This window comes from Eulemur rufifrons, chromosome 9 (assembly GCF_041146395.1).
Source record: "Eulemur rufifrons isolate Redbay chromosome 9, OSU_ERuf_1, whole genome shotgun sequence".
In the NCBI taxonomy this organism is placed as follows: domain Eukaryota; kingdom Metazoa; phylum Chordata; class Mammalia; order Primates; family Lemuridae; genus Eulemur; species Eulemur rufifrons.
The window spans coordinates 53,435,436-53,455,801 of record NC_090991.1 but is presented as its reverse complement, the minus strand read 5'-3'; the positions used below and the strand labels follow the sequence as shown (position 1 = coordinate 53,455,801).

At 41.2% G+C, this 20,366-nt stretch overlaps 1 protein-coding gene and 1 non-coding gene across 3 annotated transcripts in view; both read left to right on the top strand.

Moving 5' to 3' along the window:
* The window catches only part of CYTH1 (cytohesin 1), an 89,516-nt gene that overhangs the window by 11,835 nt on the left and 57,315 nt on the right, over window positions 1-20,366 (top strand). The window contains exon 1 of one of the 2 annotated variants that reach the window (XM_069481759.1): window positions 9,087-9,144. The exons of the other annotated variant lie outside the window; for it this stretch is intronic. Coding sequence (XP_069337860.1) covers window positions 9,123-9,144 — 22 coding nt within the window. The 5' untranslated portion in view covers window positions 9,087-9,122. Of the gene's footprint in view, window positions 1-9,086; window positions 9,145-20,366 lie in introns of those variants that run through there. 2 annotated transcript variants of the gene reach the window in all.
* LOC138392796 (small nucleolar RNA U13) lies at window positions 4,319-4,423 on the top strand. Its single transcript, XR_011235067.1, has one exon. It is a non-coding gene; the product is annotated as a small nucleolar RNA U13 (small nucleolar RNA).

The following is a 20,366-nucleotide window of genomic DNA, read 5'->3' as shown; positions in this document are numbered from 1 at the left end:
TCCTGGAATTAGGGCACAGAGTTCCATGTCTTGATATATATAGTTTGGGCAGTTTTTTGGTTAAACTTGTGTTGTGGGTTATTAGACAAATTTATATTGAAAGAGCCGTTGTTAATCTGAGGGTGGAGATTTGAGGAGTTCGTGGGACCACGCGGTGGAGGTGGATGGTGGTGGTTTAGAGACCTCTGTTTCCTCCCAGGGCCTCTGGCGAACGGGGGCTGGTGCTGCGGCCGCAGGAGCTTTGCAGCCTGGCCTTGGATGCGTTCCTGGAGCCAGAACACGTTTTGTGGTTGGGCAACCAGGATTTATGAGAAATCCAGGTAACTAGGTAAAGGTTAGTGTTAGTGATCCTGCCTCTTACAAATCTGCACTGAGCTCACCTCTCAGCCCCTTCCAGGGGCCCTTTGTGGCTAAATATAAAGGCTGTTGGAAGAGCACTCAGCAGTGAAACAGGAGAACGCTGGCAGGAGAATGGCGTTTCTTCAGGGGAGCTGCAGAGCGTCTCCCAGTTTCCTGCCTGAGACCTGGCTTGGCAGCTTTGTCCCTGGCCAGAGGAGAGGCTGGTTTTTGACAGGGTCTTATCAGGTTTCATCAGGATGTGAGTACCTTGCTGAGGTCACTGAGGGTCCTGAGATAAGACCCCAGCTTTACTGGTTCTAAGTAGAATTTGGGGCCCAGATTCATAACCATTAAATAACAATGCCAATTTATTACTGTCTTTGAAGGATTTTTTTAAAAATCAGATTTTGATCATTGGCTGCTCTCAGCTCAGCTGTGGACCCTGGTTCTCGGGAGCACGTGCTGGGAGCCCTGGAAATACTGGTGTCTTCTTGTTCTGGCCTCTTGGTTTTTGTCTCCTGGTGGACCGTCATTCTTTTCTTTGGATGATAGCCTGACAGCAAAATCGAGTCTGATATAGCTGTCAAAGGTCCCACCAGTGTCTTGCTTGGAGTTGATGCCCTCCTGGTCTTCTGAATAGCCTACTTCAGGCTCGTCTGTGTCCACACTGACTTTTCCTCTTCTGTTGAAGGGGGCGATTTCTTCTTCAGCCTGCTCTCTAACTTTGACGGAGACTTCTGTGATTTCCTCTTGTGCCGAGACTATAGTGACAAAGCATGGAGGAAATGAAATTCTGAAAAGATGCCCAGAATTAGAATTGAAAGATTATTTTATGGGTTTATAATATCCTAAAAGAAATAGAGATTGTACCCTAGACCTTGGGGTCTAACTCTAGAAGGCACCGCCACTTTCTGGTGTTCCATGGTACACACCAGAAACTCCTCTTTGAGTCTGTTGATGCCTTCAGGGGGTCTCACTCTTGCTCAGGTTGGTCTCAAACTCCTGACCTCGAGCGATCCTCCCGCCATGGCCTCCCAGAGTGCTAGGATTACAGGCGTGAGCCATTGCGCCCGGCCGTGAGTCCACTTTATTCTAGAAAGTGTTATGGTGTTTGACAAATGTGTGTATCTTGAAAGGGATTAAATATTGGCAGGTTTTTTTTTTTTCATGATTTAAAAAAATCCAAAAAGCAGCTGATAGACATCTTGATAGAATGCTGCTTTGATTTGGGATGTGCCCTCAACACACTGTAGAGAGATAAAAGAAGTGGCTCCACTGTATTAGTTTCCTGTTGCTGCTGCAACAAATTATCACAAATTTAGTGGCTTAAAACAACATTCATTTATTATCTTATAGCCCTGGAGGTCAGAAGTCTGGAATGAGTCTCCCTGGGCTAAAATCACTGTATCAGCAGGGCAGTGTTCCTTCTGCAAACTCCAGGGCAGATCCGTTTTCTTGCCTTTTCCAGCTTCTAGAGGCCACCCGTATTCCGTGGCTCTCGGCCCTTCCTCCATCTTCAAAGCCAACAACGGCCAGTTGAGTCTGGCTCACGTCCATAAATCTGACCCTGACTGTCCTGCTTCCCTCCTCCGCTTTTTTTTTTTTTTTTTGAGACAGAGTCTCGCCCTGTTGCCCAGGCTAGAGTGCCGTGGTGTCAGCCTAGCTCACTGCAACCTCAAACTCCTGGGCTTAAGCGATCCTCCTACCTCAGCCTCCCGAGTAGCTGGGACTACAGGCATGTGCCACCATGCCCGGCTAATTTTCCCTATATATTTTTAGTTGTCCTCCTAATTTCTTTCTGTTTTTAGTAGAGACGGGATTTTGCTCTTGCTCAGGCTGGTCTCAAACTGCTGAGCTCGAGTGATCCTCCTGCCTCGGCCTCTCAGAGTGCCTCCTCCACTTTTAAGGACACTTGTGCCCACCTGGATAATCCAGGATAGTCTCCCTCTTTGAAAGTTGACTGATTAGCAAATTTAATTCCACTTGCAACCTTAATCCCCTTTTGCCATGTTATTTAACATATTCACAGGTTCTGGGGATTAGGATGTGGACATCTTTGGGGCCGTTATTCTGCTGACCACATCCACCCACTGCTTTTGTCCCTGCCATGTTTTTAGTGAGGATAGGCAGTTTAACCTTTTCCGTGTATCTTTTTCTTCTTGAGGAGATGTGCCATGTGGATATTAGGTATTATGGTGTTGACGTAGACTTTGTCTAGCTTTGTTCAGCATTTCTAGTTTTAGAAGAATGCTCCTAATTCAAAGGCAGGGGAAGGCATGTGCAAAAGCAGCAGCCAGCCCTGACCCTGGCACCCGGCCTTCTGCTCATCAGCAGCCCTTTTTGTCATCAAATTACCAGACCAGAGAATTTCTTGAGTCAGAGGTTATGTTGTTGCTGTCCTTTCTTGGGAATGTTTTAGCACTCTCTTTGAGAGTAAAGATAATTTTTCTTGATTTCAGGTAATTGAAAGTATCCCCAAACAATGGATCTTAGTAGGAAAAAGGAGTTCATTATTCTAGAAGGAGATACTGGCATGACACTGTCTGGCGATTATTTTCCTAGACATCTGCCTTTCCACATGTCACATGATGGACACCTCATTGTGCGGAGGAGGCAGGCTAGGTGCTGTTACTCTTTCACACGTTCATGTTAAAGGATCATCTGATTTAATGTCCCTCCTGAATAGATTTCAAGGATACAAAACCAAATATCTGGCTAAATACTATTGTTTTTTCCCTTTTCTGCTCTTGCTTTAATTTCTCATTTTCTTGAACATATAAATGTGTGTATGTATAGCATTCTGATAAGAGGAATTTGAAATTCTTTAAAACATTTATAAAAGTAATACATACTTATAGTAGAAATCAACTGATAGAGAAAAGCATATAGTTAGAATCACTTGTGATTTTTAAAGTGGTTCTGTTGGTCTTTAAGACATTTGAGTGATTTCAGTTCCCTATATTATCGTATCCTCAAGGTCACTTGATTTTGACACAAAAGAGGTTACACATCACCCCTGCAGCCTAAAGCAGAACTGGAAGAAAACTGTTCCTATCAGAATTAGTTACCCTTAGAGATCCGAAACTTGGAGAAAACAACAACCTCAGAACAGTTTGAACTCAAAGGGTGGGAAACTGTTCACGTGTGTGAGAATATGTGAGCAAGGATGTTTACTATAGCACTGCCACAGGAATGAAAACTTGGAAACGGCTTAAATGTCCATTGGTAAGGAAGTGATTCAATATATTATTATATATTTACATTACAGAATATTAAATGAGCTGGGTGTGGTGGCTCACACCTGTAATCCTAGCAGTCTGGGAGGCCGAGGCAGGAGGATTGCTTGAGCTCAGGAGTTCGAGACCAGCCTGAGCAAGAGCAAGACCCTGTCTCTACTAAAAATAGAAAAAATTAAAATTAGCCAGGCGTGGTGGCATGCGCCTTTAGTCCCAGCTACTCAGGAGGCTGAGGCAGGAAAATCACTTGAGCCCAGGAGTTTGAGGTTGCAGTGAGCTATGATGCCACGACTGCACTCTACCTGGGGTGACAGAACAAGACTCTATCTAAAAAAAAAAAAAAAAAAAGAATACTAAATGAGCCTTTAAAAAGTATGGGAGATGTTTGTACAGATGAGGAGGACGGTCCTGTGATGCCAAGTGGAAAAACAGGTTGCTCATAAAATATCCTAGTTAGCAAGAAAATATGTACAGACTGTCCCTGACTTAAGATGATTCAAATTATGACTTTTTGACTTGAGGATGGGTTTATCAGGATGTAACCCCTACTGTAAGTTGAGAAGCATCTGGGATAAATTGGGATTTCAAGAAGTGATGTCATCAGACTTATTTGATATCTGTAACTTTTAGAAAGATATGTGATGCTTTCTGTGAAAAATTACTTTTCACTTCTGTTTTTAAAATCTTAAGGTCTATTGGAGTGGTATTTTAATTTTCTTTGCTGTTATAAAAGAGTATTGTAGGTCCTTTTGTAGTTTACAAGCACGATGATTAGGTTTTCATGCGCCTGTGTGAGATGTGCCTCCCTCTGACCTTGTGACGGTGGGTGGCACATTACCCGTCTGATATAAAATAAAAGAAAAAAGGACTTTAAGCTAGTAAAATACTGCTGCATTCTTTGTTAAACTGTAGAAAAAAACCCCTAGTTATCTGGATGAGAGGCCAGAATTAAAACATCAGTGATCAAAAGAGGGAATTAATATCTCTTGAGTTTTTGGCCTTTATGGATTATATTTGTAAAATAACCATGTATTTACTTTTCAGTTCCAGAGAACTTTTGAGTACCTTTTGCAAATGGAGTAGTCAGGTGTCCTTCACAGATGAACATGTAAAAGTGGTTTGTTTAACCTACCTATTTAAAGTTAGTAATCTAGTAAATTTGGTTTAAAATAGTGGTTCCCATATTTGACTAGCCTGCATTTACCTCAGTGAATTTTTTTTAAAAAGCAGTTTATTCTGGGGCCCTACTCTAGCTATGCCTAATGAACCAGGATCCCCCAGGGTTGGATCCAGGAAAGAATGAATGAGTACATACAACATACACACGTATATACACACACATCCACATACACGCATATTTTTGAAGCTTATAGATTTGGGGACCCTAGGTATAGAAGACCCACTCTCGGGAACCTCAGAGTGGCACATTGTGCAGGTTGGCTGTGGCTTGGGTTGACTAGACCAGAGATGGTTTCCTTTGTTTCCTATATTGATTCTATATAATGATTTTACAAGAGTGTGTGTGCCCACGATTGTAAGAAGGGACGGCTGAGTGTTAAATGCATTTCTCTAGCTCTAACTGTCTAGTTTCTGTGGTTTTGCTTTAGGCCATTCAGTATTTCCCTCAGAGGGTTTTGAGCTTTCAGAGGTTTTTAAGAAGAGGCTCAACAGATCAAAGAACCAAAAAATAACCCACTTTGGATTTTTTTAAACTCTTTTTTTTTTAGCTACCAGGTGTGTCTACCTATCCACTTTAGCTTCCCCAAGTGTCTTCCTGTGGTTTTCTGTTCTGTTCCTTTTAAGAGATACCTTCCCTTTATGGTGCACCTGTTGCTAGGCAGCCGCTGGACAGGTGCCAGGGTGAGAGCTTGTACAACAGAGAGGAAGTGACCTAAAAAGCTCCTTTCACTTTTCCCGCTTGGATGAAGTAGGGACTTGGCTCGCACTGGGACATGGGTTCTCAGGCACACGAGACCCTGCGAAGGACTGAGGCCAAGTCCCCTTGCCCAGAGGGTCTTCTGAGTGGCTCTGGTCTCTCCTCAGGGCCTGTTGGTGCACAGTCTGAAAATGAGGCCACTTTAGGCAGTGTGCTTGGATTGGCTATAATAGTGCCCTTCTTACTTTAGCACTTGGACAAACTTTGAAAAAATTTTTACCGAAGTTTTCAAACATGCAAAAGTAGAGGGAAGAGTGTAATGAACCCCCCGGGCCCAATGCCATTAACATTTTGGTGTAATTACCTTTCAGCCTTTTTTCCATGCATGGTCCTACGTGTTTACCTGTCAAGTCCTTTCTGGAAAATGTAGGATGTAAAATGTTTTGTAGCTTGCTCTATTTTGTTGTTTTTTTTTTTTAACCAATGTGTTTTTCTCTGTTATTAAAATTTGTACTTACACAGTTTGTAGTGGCATCTGTTAGAGAAAGACCCCAACCTCCTAGAGTAGTGGTCCCTAAGCTTTTTGGCACCAGGGACTGGTTTCAGGGAAGACAGTTTTTCCACAGGGAGTGGGGGTGGGGGGAAGGCAGAGCTCAGCCGGTGATGCAAGTGATGGGGAGCAGCTGTATATACAGATGAAGCTTTGCTCATTTGCCCACTGCTCACCTCCTGCTGTGCAGCCCAGTTTCTAAATTTGATGGAAGACAGTTTTCCTACTGGGTGGGGTAGCAGGGAGGCGGAGCTTGGGTGGTGATGCACGGCCCTAACAGCCACGGACCGGTACCAGGCTGCGGCCTGGGCACTGGGGACTATAGTCCTAGAGGACAGGTAGGAGAGCAAGACTCCAAAGAAGACTACAGGCAAGCAAGTCTGCTTGCCATAGCTCCATAGATGCCGGAAGTAGATAGTGAGACACTGGATCAGAATGAGCCTGGTCAGTACGTATGGCACAGCAGGTGGCAGGAGCATCGGCCTGACAGTACTGGTTCCCTGACCCCAAATCTCATGGGCCAACATGGTGGGCCCAGGTGATGGCTGTGTGTGAATCGGGTTGTTCTGCAGCTTAGGAACCAAGGACCAAGGGCTTAGCACCTTTTGTGGCAAGAAGCAGACAAGCCAGTCCTCCCCTGGGAGCGAGTGTGTCACGCTGTGGTCTCCTTGACTAACTTAATGTCACTAGCTACAGAAAGATGGTTAGACTTTGCAGTTTGGGACACTCGGCAAGGACATGCAGGGATGCTCAGGGCCCCTGCTGGACACCTCTGCTAAACGCAGGATCATATGGATATACCATAATTTAATTAATCATCTTCTCTTGTTGGTTATTTGGAAATTTCCACTTTGTTCCTATAAGAGATAACCCTGTAACATTCTTGTTGGTAAAATTTTGCCCACATTTCTAATTATTTTCTTAGGCTAGATTCCTATAAGTGAACTCACTGGGTTGGTGAGTTTAACTTTTTAGTCCCTTGATATGTACTGCCAAATGGATTTTCAGAAACTTCTGTCAGTTTACATCTCACACCAGTACATGATGATATTTGTTAATTTATCCTTCCCAACATTGAATTCTTTTAAATCATTTGGTTTTTCCATATAATTAAAAATTTTTTTCTCCTCTCAGTGTTGGCAGGATGAACTTTGTTCCCATAAGAACCTTACCTAGTGTCTATATAAGTCAGAATGGGAAAATTATAGCAGCTTCTTTCCAAGATCATTTTTAAATTCACTTATTCAACAGATACTAATCAAAGACCTGTTATGAGCTGAGCACTCTGTGGGCCTTGAGCTTTAGACATGAATAGAGTTCTCAGGAACATCACATTCTAGACAGAAGGAAAACTTTGACCTTTAACCAAGAAAGAGAGCTGATTTCTCAGGATAGTGAATGTTTCATTCGGTTTCATTTTTCTGGTGAATTCAGATGAGGCTTGCTTTCTTCCTTTTTTTCCTGTCTTCCCTTCCCTTCTTCCTTCCTTTCCCTTCCCTTCTCTTTTTCCTTCCCTTCCCTCTCTTCTTTTTTTTTTTTTCTTTTTTGAGACAGAATGTCTCACTCTGTTGCCCATTCTAGAGTGCCAGTGGCCTCGTCATAGCTCACTGCAACCTCAAACTTCTAGGCTCAAGTGATCCTCCTGCCTCAACATCCTGAGTAGCTGGCATTACAGGTGTGTGCCACCACGCCTGGCTAATTTTTTAATTTTTTTTGTAGAGACAGGGTCTCTCTATTGCTCAGGCTGGTTTCAAACTCCTGGTCTTAAGCCATCGTCCTGCCTCAGTCTCCCAAAGTGCTAGGATTACAAGCATGAGCGACCACGCCTGGCCTGACGGTTTCTTTTATTTTATTTTATTTTATTTTTTTATTTTTATTTTTTTGTTTGTTTTTCAGCTCATTAAGGGGGTACAAAAGATCAGGCTATATACATTGCCCATGCCTCCCCATCCCCCCGAGTCTGAGCTTTAGTTGTGTCCATTCCCTAGACAGTGCACATCACTCTCATCATGTAGGTGTGCACTCCTCCCCTCCCCCCACCCCATCCCCCCCAGTCAGAACTTCAATCGTGTCCATTTCCCAGGCAGTGCGCATCGCACTCATCAAGTAGGTATACACCCATCCCTTCCCGCCAGCCCCGACCTGACAGTTTCTTAAGAGTTAAGTTTTGGTGAAAACTGCCTGCCTTTCCTCCTTGTGAATAATCTTAGTCTAAGTTTTGCCATGTTTATTGAACGTAGACCAGTGGTTGAACTTTGTGTTCCTAACTTCTCAATGTTCCTGTGTCCCCTTGTGACTGTGAAGGCACAACTGTGTCTCCAAAATGTGTTAAATATTTTTAAAAATGAGTCCACTGAGATCATGATTCAGTTCTGAATAGATAGGTTTTAAAATTCTTTTATGTTTGTGTAGTGTAGACAGTGCTTGTTCCAGGACACCCAGTTGAAAGAAGCTCACGCTTTGTTTCATAGCTTTGTCTTTTTTTTTCTTTTTTTTTTTTTTTAGCTTTGTCTTTTAATACTCTTTTCAAAATGCGTTTTTATGAATCTTTCATTAATTAGGCCTAATTTTTTTTACTGTAGCCTCTAATACTGTCTTGTGCCTTGGGCAAGTATCTGTCTTCTCTAAGGACACCATCTTCCTGTAGAATTGGAGTAATGACACAGTTGTGCCTGCTTCATGGGGTTATCGTGAAGGTGGTCCACGCACATCAGTCAGAGGAGTGGATGTCTGACACCTAGCAGGTGCCTGGTGAGTGTCACCATCAGCGCACTCTCAGGGACTTCATATAGCCTCAGCAGGAAACTAAGGATGCCAAATGTGACATACTAAGCATCTATTAATATAATCGGTGATAGTAAGTACATTAATTTCCATTTATCTGTTTGCTACAAACTTTTCAAGTTCCTCCTCCTCGTAGTTTTTTTTAAAAAATAAACTTCACTGAGATATAATTTACATACAATAAACTGTGTCCATTTAAAATGTAGTATTTGATGTGATATAATCCACAGAGTTGTACACCAGTGAAACCACTGTTCCAGTCAAGACACAGAGCATGTCCATTGCCCTGAAAAGATGCTTCTTGTCCTTTTGCAGTGGTCCCTCCCCCCCTCGCCCCATGCAGCCCCTGGTCAGTACAGGTTAGTTTTTACTTCCTGGAATTGTGTAGTATGTGAGCGCAGGCACATAATATATACTCTGTTGTGTCTGGTTTTCACTCAGGACGATGTGTTTGACATTCATTGTTGGGTGTGTCGGTTCTTTTTTACTGCTGAGTAGGGTTCCGCTGTGTGGCTGTACTGCGTTTTATTTATCTGTCACCTGTTGATGAGCGTGCGAGTTGTTTCCAGTCTGGCTGTTGTGAATACAACTGCTGTGAGCGTTCATGTAACGTCAGCGTGTGGATACGTGTTCGTTTCTATTGAGTTATGTAACACCTGTGAGTGGAATGTCTGGGTTCTATGGCAGGGTTTTTTCTTTTCCCCTTAAGTATCTTTTATTATGTATCAAATGTAATGGAGGTAATAAGGAATGGAATGTACAAGTGGTATGTCGCCAGTTTTAAAATAAGTCTTAGAAAAGCTTTTACTGAAGTATATAAGTATGATGTGCAAATCAGTTAGAGATTATTAAAGTATGTTATCATTTCGCATCAATCAAAAAAACCCTGGATTTACCTGAAAAAAAGTGATATAAAACTTTAGTCATAAACTAAATGCAAAAATCTATTTTCTGTTCTTGCACTAAAAATATCACAACTTTGTACTTCCTTAAAATTGGAGGGAAAGTCATGCATAAATTTGAAAGTATAAATTCTTACAAGTGGCCACATCACTTAAAGTTTGTTTTTGGAGCAAGGCAGAAATCAGAGAAGACAGCGTGCTCTCAGAGTTCTGTCAGCGTCACGTGCATGCGATTCCTGTGCCTTTCCTTTCCGGAGTTTCTTTGTATGTCTGGACAGGCTTCTCCTCAGTGGCTTTGTCCATGACGTTCATGGCACATGACCTGGCCTAGCCTCCTTCCTCTCCCCAGCGCACCTGGAGGAGAGGATTGCGCTCATGTCAGCAGCCAGGCTTCTGCAGCCTGCCGAGTGACTACACCACCGCTGCTCAGAGTAGTAAATCTTCTTTAGAAAAGTGAGGGGGGGGGGGGTGCTATATATGTTTTTAAAGGGATTATTAAAAAATAATTTTAGAATAATTCTGTTGTTTAGGGGTTTTTGATGAGCTAGTAGGTAGATGATCTACTTTGGAACTAAAGTTTTAATTAGAGGTTATTCTAATGAGCCAGTGATTTATGTCCCTAAATGAGGTAGATGGCAGGAGTTAAAAGTAATTAAACTTAATTTAAAGTTTAGAGAAATTGGTCTTTTCATAATTGTGGTATGCTAAATCACCTATTTAGACCACTTAGTATCTTACTATGTACTATTTTCTGTCTTAATTGTTATTACTGCTTAATTAACGTTTGTTTTCTACTGCTAGATTCCCTAGGGTCAGTGCATAAACCACATGTGATTAACAAGAAATGCCAGCAGGCCTCTGACCCTTTGTGGAGTCTGTTAGCAGTTGGGGTGACATAAGAGGCTTTGTCCGTCGTCCCATGGTCCTGGGCTCCAGCGCCCCTCTCCCACCTTGCCCTCAAACTCACTCATGCATGTGCCTTAAGACTTTGGGGAAAGGGAGAGTAAATCTTCAGGGGAGATTTGGTAACCCTGAGCACACTCTCTTCTTTTGGATGTGTTCTGTGGGTCTTGTTTCCCAACCAAGATTGTACGTGACTTTTTGGCAGGACCAATCTTGAGCTAAAAAACAAACAAAAAGTTTCATGTTCTGTAGTACTACTTATAGCTTTGTATTTAATTAGGCATTTAAACATTTTCAGTGTAATACTTAATCTGTATAATCACCTGATGTGAGGTGTGTGACGTTACTTACTGTTTATTTGGTCAAAATACAACCTTATTTGCTTTTGAGGAGTTTCAGTCTTCTCCATGACCACCGGCAACATTGTTTATGTAGCTGTAGATCTGTTCATTGATAGTAGAGACTTTCGTCTGAATAGGTACTTTTTAAAGATAATTTCTATGACAATCTCTATACAGTGCATATGAAAAAAAATTTCCTTTACAGTGAGAGAGCACAATAAATAAAATTTCTTTCTTTTCCTCCTAAGTTCTGAACCTACTGGAAATAGAAAAAAGAATCAGAAAATGGAGATCAAACTATTAGGTCATTAAATATGAAATGTCCTATTTCGAATCAAAAGTTTAGTGTATTATATCTCAAATAAGAAGCAGTACAATTAATCAAAGTATGTGCCTAAACTGTCGACACATTTTTGCCATCTTAACGGTAGCTTGCTTATGCCAGCAGCAAAGAAGCCTGAAATCTCGAAAGACGTTTTCCACAGCTTGTTGAAAATTGAATATTTTCCCTTGCAAGAAGTGGTCCAAAACCTGGAAGAAGTGCTAGTCAGTTGGTGTAAGGTCTGGTGAATACGGCGGATGACAGAGAGTTTCCACGTCCAGCTTCTGTCGTTTGAGCAGAGTTTTTTTTTTGTGACATGTGGTCAAGCGTTGTCTTGCAAGAGGATTGACCTGTCTCTATTGACCAATCTCTGCTGTTTAATAGCAAGCATCCTCATCGTTTTGTCCAATTGGTTGCAGTAGACATCCGCTGTAATCAGTTGACCGGGTTTCATGAAGCTGTAGATGATACCAGCGCTGGACCACCAAACACACACCATTAGCTTTTTTTGATAAATATTCAGTTTTGGACTGTGTTTCAGCACTTCATCTTTATCCAACCATTGTGCCAAACACTCGTGATTATCAAAAAGGTTCCATTTTTCATGACGCTTAACAATACAGTACAGAAATGTCATGACAGCAAAGAAAGGCAAGCTTCAAGATCATTTCTCTTCTGACGCTCATTTAATTTATGCAGTACCCATATATCCAGCTTCTTTACCTTGCCCATTTATTTCAAATGGTCCAATATTGTTGGAATAGTAATGTCAGACCTTGCTGCTAATTCACACGTAGGTTGAGGTAGATTTGCTTCCACTATAGTTTTCAGCTCATCATTACCGACCTTAGTCTCAGGTCACCCACATGGCTCATTTTCAAGATTAAAATCACCAGAAGGGAACTTCTCACACCATTGACATGCTGTGCATTCATTGGCCACATCCTTCCCAAACACTTCGTTGATATTTCAAGCTGTCTGCACTGCATTGGTTCCACGATGGAACTCATATTAGAAAGTAACACGAATTTTTTATTTACCCATGGTTTCACAAAAATTGCTCTAAAAAAATTTGAAAGATAATCACAAGCCAAAATGTGCATTTGAAAGAATGAGGATGTACCTTCACAATAAAATAAACAGGAAGGGTCAAAGTGAGATTACAGAGATATCAGCTGTCAAGCTTAGTACCTTAGGAAATGGGGCATTCCGTACTTAATAACCTAATATCAGCCTTGTGACTGGTGAAGAGAGGGAGATGGACGAGTTCCCCTAACTTCAGGGATCTGGGAGATATGTTGCAAATTTCTAACATAGGTTAAATTTCTACCTATTTCTTTTCCAGTAATAGCATCTTTGAACCACACTGTTTGGAATTATCATTTGATATAACCAAAAGCTTTAGGTACTACCTATACTCTGATACTTCCCAAATTTATGTAGTCCTCATTATTTATGGGTTTTGTATTTGTGAATCTGCCTATCACTAAAGTTTATTTGTAACCCCCAGATGAGTCCAAAGGTAGTGCTTGCCTGGTCATTTCTGGACATGCACAAAATGGAAGTTGCTCAGAACACGGAGCAACAGTTCTTTCCCTCTGGGCACGTGGAAGACCATACTTCTCACTGCCCAACAGTTGATTTGCTGTCCCTTTTCAGACAGACCCCGAGGGACAGGCTGAGAAATATTTCGTGGAATAAATACTCCGTATTATTGTGGGAACACTTGGTATTTCTTTGGGTAATGGTAGCTTCTGCAATTTGAGAACTGCTTCTAAACCTGTAAAGGATATTTTTGGAACTGGAAGGGAATTTCTTTTAGGGAAAATAAACATCTGAACAATGGGTTAAGTAAAAGCCTTGAGACATTCTTAAAAAAAATCCACCATTTCAAGAATAGATTGTTTTAGAGTTGTTTTCTTTTTTTTTTTTCCTGAAACCACGTGCTTTCTAAAACAGATAAGATTTTAGACTAAACAATGGTTTCTGCTTAGTTTGTTTTAAAATCAATAACCGATATCAAGAAGAACTTTGGACTGGCTGACCGTGGTGACACTGTCTTCTGCCGCCTCTTCTCTGCTCCACACAGAGCGTGGGTGTGCTCTGTTCTCCTTGCAAGCGCCCCGGTCACATGATGGTTTCGTCTTCAGGGTGGTGGCACGGCTCCACTGGTTCACTTTGCTCTGCGTCAGCTGAGTAGAAGGATGGGTGGAGTACACCAATTTTGTAACATTGGCCTTGTGGTTTTACAGAGAAAGGGGTGATGTATAATTAGTAAGGCTGAAGGATCACAAAGGAAACAGGAAGGGGATCTGCAGTGCTCATGCCTCAGAGATCTCCAAACCCCACCCCGGTTTTTACCTGCTCTTTGAGTTGTCAGAGAACTTTGCTTTCATTGCTTGAATTTCACACCGTGATGATCAACTGGTTTCATGTTTAGTTAAGACTGGAATTTTTCAGTAAAAGTTACTAGTAGAATTTGGTTTAAAAGTGCACAGAAAACTCAGTGAATTTAATAATCTCCCTCCCCCCTTCTCCATACAGTTATCTTGTATTTTCCCAAGTAGCAGAAGTATTGGAAAGATCATGTTTGCAAAGACCAATTGTGTTTATCCCGGATCAGCTGGCGCTTGTAATGCGTTACTTTAATGCAGTTAAGGAGTGCAGTTTCCTGGTAGCCTAGTCGTAGTTGTGCCTCTGCAGTGACCACTGTGCTTGCTTGATCTTTAAACATTTCCTTTGACCCAGGGCTGTGCTGAAACCATCCGTTCCCCACACAGTGGGGCGATCCGTACTTAACACTGAGCTGATGGGTCACCTGCCGTGAGGACTCGGTGATCACGTACAAACACATAAAGCCACTCAGTAGACATTTTTCATCTTGGAGGATGGGACCTGTAGCTCATAGAATGAGGGAATGATTAGAGGTGAAACTTATTGTAAACCTGGGTCAGTGCCTTCAGTTTGTTCCCTACAAACTGGGTCAGGGTGGGCGACAGTGAGAGGGAGGGGAGAAGTCTCCAGAGCTGTACTTTGAAGAATAGGTAGGATTCAGAAAAGTAGAAAATATCATAAAATTTATCTTAATCAAAGTGATATATCGGGGAGATGGGGAGGCATGGGCAGTATATATAACCTGATCTTTTGTACCCCCATAATGAGCTGAAAAAAAAAATAAAAAAATAAAATTTTATAGTTTTAAAGATCATATACAACACAAAAATTTACATGCATGCTCATAGCAGCATTTTTCATAATAGCCAAAAGGTAGAAACAACCCAAATGTCCATCACCTAATGAAAGGATAAACAAAATCCTTCCGTGGAAGATTATTTAGCTATAAAAAGGAATGAAGTCCTGACACATGCTACAGCATGGCTGAACTTGAAAACTATGCCAAGAAGCCATGTATCGAACTTTCGGCAAATTAGTACGTACTTCGGCAAATCAGTAGAAACAGAAAGTAGATTAGTGGTTGCCAGGGGCTGGGGGAGGGGGCTGAGGGGCATGGGGAGTGACTGCCAATGGTATGGAGTTTTCTTTTAGGTGTGATGAAAATGTTCTAGAATTAGATAGTGGTGATGGTTACATAAATCTGTGAATATACTAAAAACTACTGAAGTGTGTGCTTTAAAAGAGTGAATTTTATGGCTTGTGAATTATATCTCAATTTTTAAAAATTCTACCTTAAGGGGATTCAATATGTTGGTACTATTTTCAGGTTAAAGTCATTTAAAAAATACTGTTAACTCTTCACATATATTGTGGAGCCTTCTATGTAACCAACACTAATTCTAATTGATCTTTTATATTTGGCAGCACTGCATTAATTTCAGCCTCTTATTTGAAAATCTACCTAGTATATAAACATGTCTTCTAAATAATAGATACACATACACATTTGCCATCTTGGAGAAAAGAAAAAGATCATGCAGAATTAAAAGGGTTATAAGGAAAAATAGCAGTTCCCCGCTCCACCTTGGGACCCTTTTCCTAGGGGCAACAATTTTGAATTTTTCTAGCTGTTTGTGACATGATTTACCTCCAAATTTAAAATATTCTCCTACTATTTCTTGATTGCTAATTTCAGACAGTATCTATTGACTTTCTGTTCATCAGGCTGGTACCAGTTGTTTTTTAACATACTCCATCTCTGCCTCATGCTTATGGATAAGCAGCTATTCTGTTCTATCAATTCTGTGTTCTGTCTGCGTGAGCACACTGGTCAGTGCTGATCCACCTCATGCTGGTCATTTTCCTGCTCGAATCTGGATGAGTTGTTCCTGGCTCTGCTGTGTCTCCTTTGGGTTTTGATGTCCCTTCGGAGTTGTTCTGGGACTACAGTGTATCATGCCTCTCTGTCGGGTCACTCTTCCTAGGTCCCATGTCTTTCCTGTTTTTGGTTTACCTTAAGTTCGCAGATGCACATTCTCTAGAAGCTTCCTAGTAAAAGATATGGGGGAGGTCTGTGTTCTGAGTTTGGTATTAGAAAATGTCTTAATCTGTTCTCATGTGTTTTTTTGGATTTGCTGTAAAATTCTTCCAATAAAGTTTTCTTCCAATTTTGAGGGCTTTTTTTTTGCCCAACACAATGTTCATGAGGCTTATCCATGTTGCATGTAGCCATAGTTTGTTCATTTTACCAACCTATAGTATTTCGTTGTTTGAATGTACCATAATTTAAAACAACTATCTGTTTCATTTTTGATGGGCATTTAGGGAGTTTCCAGTTTTGCATTATTGCTACAAATGCTACTATGAACATTTATGTTCCTGTTTCCTGGTATTCATGTGAAGGCTGTATCCCCAGCAGCATTCATGGAAAAACTGATCCTTTCCCACTGATCTGTGTGGCCAGCTCTGTCGTGTGTCAAGAGTTATAGCTGTGTAGAGTCGTTTCTGGGCTCTGTATCCTGCTCTGTTGGTGTGTTCAAGGGCAGTACCACGGTATCGTACAGTACTTAAAACAAACAGCTAAAACCTGGTGGGGTTATGATTTGCAGTGGATTGAATGTGTAGATTGTCTGGAAGAAAATTGACATCTTAGTAGATGGAGTCCATGTCTCTATGAGCAGTTTCTCTCTCCACTTATTTTCTTTAAAGTCTTTCAATAAAATTTAGAACCTTTTCCCATAAAAGTCTGGCACATTGTTGATAGATTTATTACTAGGTACTTAATTACTGTTGGTTGTTGATGCGTTGTGTATTGATTTTGTAATCGGCAGCCTTGGTGAGCTCTGTTAATGATTCAGATGATTTGTCTTTAAGTTCTTTTACTTTTTCTATGTGGACAGTCACACCAACTTTGTGAATAATAATGGTCTCATTTCTCACCCTCCTATCCTTATAAATTTTTTCTTGCCCTATTTAATTGGCTAGGGCAGGAGGGCTTAATTCTCTTGGGGATTCCTGGTTGGGAGAGATTGGGTTGGTAAATTCTCCAGCACGGTGTGACTAGAGATGCTGACAGTGGGCACCCTTCCTTTTTTCCCAATGTTAAGGGAAAAGCTTTCAACAGTGACCCCCCAAGTGTAATGTTTATCATGTGAAAACATCTTTTGTGTCTGGTTTGAGAAGGGATTTGTTTTTTTAGTTATGAATGGATGCTCAATTATTTGAACACTTTTTCGCATGTACCTCTGTGATATTGTCATAAGAACTTAACAACTAAATCAGTGACATAGCCTAGCCCCGCACTGTCCTGTATGGTAACCACTGTTAAGCACTCGAAATACACATACACAAAAGTGCAAAACAGTTTATTAATAATTTTGATATTGATTACATGTTGAAATGATAATTTTTCAGATGCATTGGGTTAAATAAAATATATTATTAAAGTTAATTTCACCTGTTTGCTGTAGTAGATTAATGTGATTACTAGAAAATTTAAAAATACATATTTGGCTCACGTTGTATTTTGTGGGGACAGCACTGGTCTAGATGGATGAATGTTTGTGTGTGCAAATTTAGTTTATGATAATCACAGCTAACGTGTATTAAATGTTTCCTAGTTGTCTGTGATGTTTTAAGCACTTTTACAATAACCCTATGAAGTGGGAAAACTTTCTCCATTTCCTAGCTGAGAACACTACAAGACGGAGAGCAACCTGCATGTGAATAATAGCAGAGGTGGAACCAGAGCTAACACCTGGGCAGTGGACTCCTGGGCTTGTGCTGGTCCTAGTGACATTTCAGATCATTTCAGCAAATTGTGATGACAGTTGATTAACCATTTAGAAAACATTTAGATTCCCTTTGTCATTCTGTACTTAAAAAAAAATAGGCCGGGCGCGGTGGCTCACGCCTGTAATCCTAGCACTCTGGGAGGCCGAGGTGGGTGGATCACTCAAGGTCAGGAGTTCGAGACCAGCCTGAGCAAGAGCGAGACCTCGACTCTACTAAAAATAGAAAAAAATTATATGGACAACTAAAAATATATATATATAGAAAAATTAGCCGGGCATAGTGGCGCATGCCTGTAGTCCCAGCTACTCGGGAGGCTGAGGCAGGAGGATCGCTTGAGCCCAGGAGTTTGAGGTTGCTGTGAGCTAGGCTGACGCCACGGCACTCACTCTAGCCTGGGCAACAAAGTGAGACTCTGTCTCAAAAAAAAAATAAATAAAAATAAAAAACTACAGATGGATTACAGGTCATATATATGTATTATGTATCAAAATATAAAATATGTAACATACATTTGATGTATAATTATAAAATACATATTAGAAAATATACATGTAAATTTTAGAGTGAATATTTTTACAATTTTATTGGGAAGGAACACTACTTCTAAGTAGGTCACAAAAGCCAAAAGTCTCAAAAAGAAAAAACAGTTAACAGACATTAACTACATGTAAATGAACTTTTACATGATAGAAGTTGCTCATAAGTAAAGTCAAGACAGGTAGTATAGTTGGAGAAAATATCTGCAGCACACATAAGCAAAGGATTGCTGTCCAGAGTACATGAAGAATACCCAGAAACCAATCCAAAGACAATAGAAAAGGAGGACAAAGGTGTGAATTCATTGAAGGAACATAGCCACTAAATATGTGTTCTGTATTCCTAACAAGCGGGGCAATGTAAAGCAGCCCTCAGATTATCAAAGTGCAAAAGAGCATTGGTGAGGTTGTGAGGAAATGGAGTTGGGTAGTGTGTGCCAGGAGTCATTGGTGCAGTCTTTCAGAAGGAACCGGGCTGTGTCTGTCACAGTTGAAAGTGCTCGTGTGGTACACCCAGTGCCCAGACCTTGGTTTCTAACACCATTCTCTGTTAAAAGAAACCCAGGAATCCTTGGGAAGTGGTTGATCCCAGGTCTGGAGCAGGGAAAGTACAAAATAGGCCAGTGTGAGCAATATAGTGAGGTTCTGTCTCTTAAAAAGAAAAAATTAAAATAATTAAAAAAAAAAAAAACTTAGGTAGACCTATATTCTGACATAGAAAAATTTCTAACTTTTTTTTTTTTTTTTTTTTGTGAGACAGGGTCTCACTCTGTTGCCTGGGCTAAAGTGCAATGGCGTCATCACAGCTCACTGCAACCTCAAATTCCTGAGCTGGAGCGATCCTCCTGCCTCAGCCTCCCAAGTGGCTGGGGCTACAGGCATGCGCCACCATATCTGGCTAATTTTTCTATTTTTTGTAGAGACGAGGTCTTGCTTTTGCTCAGGCTGGTCTTAAACTCCTGGCCTCAAGTAATCGTCCTGCCTTGGCCTCCCAGAGTGCTAGGATTGCAGGCGTGAGCCACCACACATGGCCTCTAACACATATTAATTGAAAGAAGTAACTTGTAGAAAAACATATATTCTTTCATCTTTGTTACATAGAAAATAAAAACCTTTCGTGTAGAGCTATATGTGTATATGTTTGTTAGATACAAAGAAACAGGTCTGGAATGATAGTATCAAAGTGTTAATAGTGATTTCGTCTGGGGAGGTTAGTAGATTTGGGAGAGGGCAGTAAAAGGGGACTCTTACTTTTTGTATTTTATGTGCTCTGTACCCCTTTTCTCCCCCCAAAAGTGCGATAATCATGTATTTCTTCTGTAATTTAAAAACAAGAAGAAAGTAAGTATGGCATATTCTGCCTTCAATGAGATAATTCTTTTTTTTGTGTTAAAAAAAAAAAAAAACTCAGGGTGATCATTTAATATTTATGCTTTCTTTAGCACATAACTTACTTTGATGAAAACAGACCAGAATTTAGGCTTTAGGAAAACTTTCCTGCTGGTTCATGTTTGTAGCTCTTAAACTTGTTTCAGTGGAGAGGAGCTGTCATTTAGGCAATTTCAGAGTTAAGGAAAACTAAAGACTTCCAAGTAGTATGTGTCTCTCTAGTTTCTGTGGAAGGAGCTCCAAGGAGAACAGAGGGTGGAGGAGGGTCCCCAGATAGTGGGGAGAGTGGCACGTGGCAGAAGGTGACTCCACCGGGTTTCCTGTTGGCAGGTCCCAGTTGAAGTGGCTCCTGCCACTCTGCAGGTGTGTGTCCTGAGCACACTTCATTATGAGATGGGACAATGATGGTAGGAGGGATGGCCTCTCTACGTGACGGCGGCTATTGTGACGCTCAAAAGAGACTCTGTATTTCTGTGAAAGTATTTCTGTATTTTTTGCAAACTGATACATGCTTTTAAAAATTACCTGGCTGATTCTCAGATAGCAGTTGCTGTCTCTTTATCGTGACCTTATTTGGCTAACAGCTTGATGAGCCTGTTTCTTGTTAAGACTTTCCCACCCTTTTATCTCTGAATCTGCTTTTCCTAGGCCCCTTTTTTTATGTAAACTTCTCCAGGTAGGTTTGTTGGCTGGGAAGGGAATGTGCAGTTCAGCCAACACAAATATTTGTTCTGTGACTTCGGGCGTAAAATCATTTTGAAAGACAGTAGAAAAACTAGCCTGAGGATTTGTTTGGGAGAGAAAAGTTAGGTCGGGGGCTAGATTCTTGGAAGGATGGGACTTCATCACGCAAGTACAGAAACATGGGTGGGTCTCTGTGGATGATGGGGTCTGTGCGGGGGTTGCAGTAGACCAGTTTGGGGAACCAGACAGCACCAGGTCTTGAGGGTCTCTTGTGCTGCACAGCTCTGTCTGAAAATGTCCTTCCTCCTCACCCCC